The sequence below is a fragment of the Hipposideros armiger genome, unplaced genomic scaffold, assembly GCF_001890085.2.
Source record: "Hipposideros armiger isolate ML-2016 unplaced genomic scaffold, ASM189008v1 scaffold_1260, whole genome shotgun sequence".
NCBI classification, from domain to species: Eukaryota; Metazoa; Chordata; class Mammalia; order Chiroptera; family Hipposideridae; genus Hipposideros; species Hipposideros armiger.
In genome coordinates, this window is record NW_017732610.1 from 235968 (window position 1) to 240089 (window position 4122).

General features: G+C 43.8%; 1 protein-coding gene across 1 annotated transcript; it reads right to left on the bottom strand.

The window, feature by feature from the left end:
* Positions 1 to 1749: 1749 nt before the first annotated feature.
* FANCF (FA complementation group F) lies at positions 1750 to 3283 on the bottom strand. The gene has a single exon (XM_019633226.1). The coding sequence runs from the start codon at positions 3245 to 3247 to the stop codon at positions 2168 to 2170; it is 1080 nt and encodes a 359-aa protein (XP_019488771.1). The 5' UTR covers positions 3248 to 3283; the 3' UTR covers positions 1750 to 2167.
* Between the last annotated feature and the right edge of the window lie 839 nt (positions 3284 to 4122).

Genomic DNA, 4122 nt, shown 5'->3' on the forward strand with positions numbered 1-4122 from the left:
TATGACAATAGAATTTCAGGCCTAGTTTCCAAAAGGGAGTGGTCAAAAGGTCTAATGTCGTTGAGAGGTCAAGTACGTTCATACCAGAAAAGCGTCCTTTGAATTTGGCCTCATGGAGTTGATTGGTGACTTTGACAGGGCTTATTTCAAAGGAGTATTACAGAAAGAAATTTGATTGCTGTGAGTTAAAAGGAAAATGAGGACTTCTACTTCTGGCAAAGTCTTGACTATATGTTCAGTAGGGCCCAACTGTTACATTTAAATTCTCTATAAAACATAGTTCTAATGCTTATGTTGGAATTTCAGGAAATAAAGGAAATTTCCAGGTTCCCCACCCTCCCCCATCTGCCCCCACCCACCCCACGCCAATACACATCTATCTCCAAAAGCAGAGATGTGAGCAGCATGCAAATAGGATTTGGGAACACAAGGTAGGGAAACTGAAGCCAAAACTTGTATTAAGCCAGGAGCCTCGCCAAAGCGGCCCTAGTGTTCACTACTTTGACGGAGGCAATTGAAAAATGCCCTCAGGAGGAAGAATACCCTCGACACCCAGGTTTCCACAGATTAAAATCAAATGTGTGTCATGTCACTGACAAAAGGAATTGCCTTTATTCTTGCATTAATGACAAATGCAATTAAAGGATGGTCTACATAGATTAGAGCTAGAAAATGGAATCAGGCCACAGGAAATAAGAACTTGCTAGTGTTATCTCTGGAACATCCAGAAAAGTGTACTTGCTAGTGGAAGAGTTTACTCCAGGTTCTACTACAGAATAAAACATTCTACAAGATTATTCCATGCTTTTACTCTATTTCTGGAATTAGAAATTAGCTTTCTAAATATCAATGTTTCCCAAAGACTCTTACTATCAACTAACCTAGATATAAACAAAAATATCTTGATGAAATCAAAGTTATAACCCTCTAACAAAAATTAAGTTGCTCTTAAATTTGGTGATTGGGAATCACGCTGCCACATCTGGTAAGCTGGGTAAACTCACAAAATTAGGTTCCTATGCACATTAAACAAAAATTCTAAACAGGATAGCCACCAAAGAAAAAAATAAAGAAACTTAACTATTTTAGTCTAAATACTTCATATCAGATGAGGCAACTGTAACACCAAAGTTGTGATTTATTAACCTAGTCAATGGCAGAAGCAGCACTAGAATCTGGGCCTTCTAACTCAGAAGTCTGCTGATTCTTTTACCAATGAATGCTAAATTAACATCCAAAGACATATATTTGTATTTACTGCACTTTAAATAAGTTTTTTTCCTTGTGCTTAAGTCAATGCTTTAAATTACTGTTTGTTCTTTAGATTTCAGAGTAGTAATTTGTAGAAATGAGAAACAAACTTTTTGAATAAGAATTTTAATACTGAGGCTGGTTAACTGGTTAGTGGATTATGTTATCAAGGCCAAAGTCAGGTTTAAACTCCAAATAGGCCAATTAGTTTTTCAAATCATTTCTGACAACACATGTTGTTGGTTAAAAACTCTCCATTGGGGGGAAGGGAGAGGTGGGGCTAAAACGAAACTAAACAAAAACCTACACAAGTAAACCATACTGGCAGGGAAAAAAAAGTGTCTTGTCACTTGAAAGCTGCTTATTCTTTATAATTTAATACATATATAGTCACAGGATGTGGAGCAGAGTGGGAATGGAGTCAATGGAATTGTAATAGATATGGATGATATGGGGGGTGGGGGTGGGAGGGCAGTAGATGAGGGGAGGGGAGTTGTCACTTCGTGAGGGGTGAAAAGGAAAACTATTGCATTGTTTTGTACACCTGAAACATAATAATAAAAAAATAAAGCTGCTTATTCTTTCAAAAGTACTTTTCAGCATGCTTAAAAATGGACCTTCTAAAAAGCAAACTATTAATTCCACGGCTTTAAAGACACTTCCAATGTTATCTCCTCTATCCAGAAAATCCATGGCACCACAAGCCAGTTACTTTACACATTTATAATTGTTAAATTATAATTACACCTATTATAGATTAGCACATAAAGTAATATCTTGGACATAGATTTGATGGGAACACTGGAATTTTAGTTTCGTAAACCATATATTCAAGTAATCAAGTGACAGAACACTGCCCATAGAAAACTGGGGCCTGGGCTGCGACATGAAACGTGTTATTTTCCCAAATGGAAGATCATGCACCACTCCCAAGAGCTAACAGCAGGTCTGTCCAGATACTAAGACCAGGGACTTGGAAATCTCCGTCTTGCGCCTTACAGGACTCCAGGGCACTTAGAACTTCATCTTTCAGAGGTGAAGGGGCCCGACAGAGGCTTTGGAACCTGCCGTACAACTCCTCCCAGGGCACATCTTGGGAATCAGCTCCAACCCAAACGCCGTTCTGAAGATCATAGTGCAGGTGTCGACCCCAGTTTGTCAGCAGACCCAGATAGACCTGGAAAAGGTCTGGATGGCGGCCTGCCACCGAAGTTAAGAGCCCGGCTGGGAGATGTCGGCAAAATGTAGCCATGATATCCGGCTTCCTCAGAAGCCAACTGACCAGCTCTTGACTCGCCTCCCCCGGTGTTTTGGGGCTGCCCAGTTCCAACTCCTCTTTGGGGGGCTGGGGAGATGACGACGGCAGCAATAGCGCGGTTGCTATCACCTGCAGGAAGTTGTTGTGAGGCAAGCGCTCCCCCAGGCTGCTAAGAAACCTGCTGGGGCCCTCCGCCTCGGCCCTGCTGGCCTCCTGCACACGCTGCAGCAGCAGCTCTGCCTGAGTCTTGATCACCGAGTCCTCCGGAAGGACCGAGTTCTCTCCATAGCCGTTCAAGCGCAGCATGTGGACAGCGGACCGGCTGCGGGCGAGGAGGGCCAGGCTGCCTTGGAGCGTCTCCTCTTCGGCGTCCGGGACGCCAGGGCCGGGAAAGAGTTGCTGCAGCAGGCTGTGCAAGGCGGCATCCCCGAGGGCCGGGTTCTCCAGCAGTCGCTGAGACAGCAGGAGGTCGCAGCGCTCCAAGGCCCGGAAGTTTGTCAACCCGGGGACTGAAGCGGGCCCAGAGCCGCCCACCTGCCTCCACTGGTTTTGCAGCCGCCGTTCCAGAGCTGTGCGAATACTGACATGGCGGCCAAAGCGCCTGTGGATATGGCGCAGGTAGCGAGCCCACTCCAAGGCCCTGCGCACGGTGGCGGGGTCCCAGCGGCTAACGTGGGTCGAGCGGGAGACGGCCAGAACCTCCGAGAAGCGCTCCAGGTACTGCAAGAGCGAGTCCATGGGGGCGCGCACGGGCCGTACTTCCGCCTTCGCAGCTCTCTGCTCGCCGATTGGAGTGTCCGTGAAGTGATACGCCTATCTACAATTCTATTGGACAAAATCGCAGTCAATCTGACAACGCGGCTTTAATCCGGGTACCCTGACTCTGGGAAATTTAAACTGGAGAAGTGGCCCGACTGTTTAACTGTTGGGGCGGGGAGGTTAAGTGTAGGGCATCCTGGCGAGAATTCCAAGAGCCACGTGCAATATGCTAGTAGTCACAAAAGTCTCTGTGTCTCCTTTCGCTTTGGAAATAATCCTTAGAAATTTCCTGAGTTTTGCCTGAGAGAATCTGTGTCGAGGTTTATCATAACTGGGTAACGCCAGAGACATATAAGAAAATGTTACTAAATAAATTTTAGTTCAGTTCAGTTTAGTAAAAATGCCCTGACTACAATTAATTAATGCCGGGCACTATGCTAAAGTCTGGACCTTGACGTTGTTCTTTCATCATTAGAACTGAAGTCCAGGTTAATTGAAACAAAAGTAAATTTAAAGATTAGTACTTCATTAAAATTTTAAAGGAACTTAAAATTTTATTTCAGAATTACACTATTATTTTGTTTTCATAATTTCCAAGACAAAATAGCTTAGTTGACTTTTATTTCACACAAATAACTAATTGAGAGAAATGGCATTTAAAAGCATATAACACAAATGCCTGATTAAAGATTGTGGGAAGGGTGAAGACAAGAAGGACCCCGTCCTGAACTGTCATCTGCATTAGCCACTCATTTATCTATTCAACAAATATTTATTTGCCAACTCTAGGAGTCCCGTTGTACAAAAACTCACAATTTCTAACTTGCTGAAGTTGATGACATATGTAATAACTC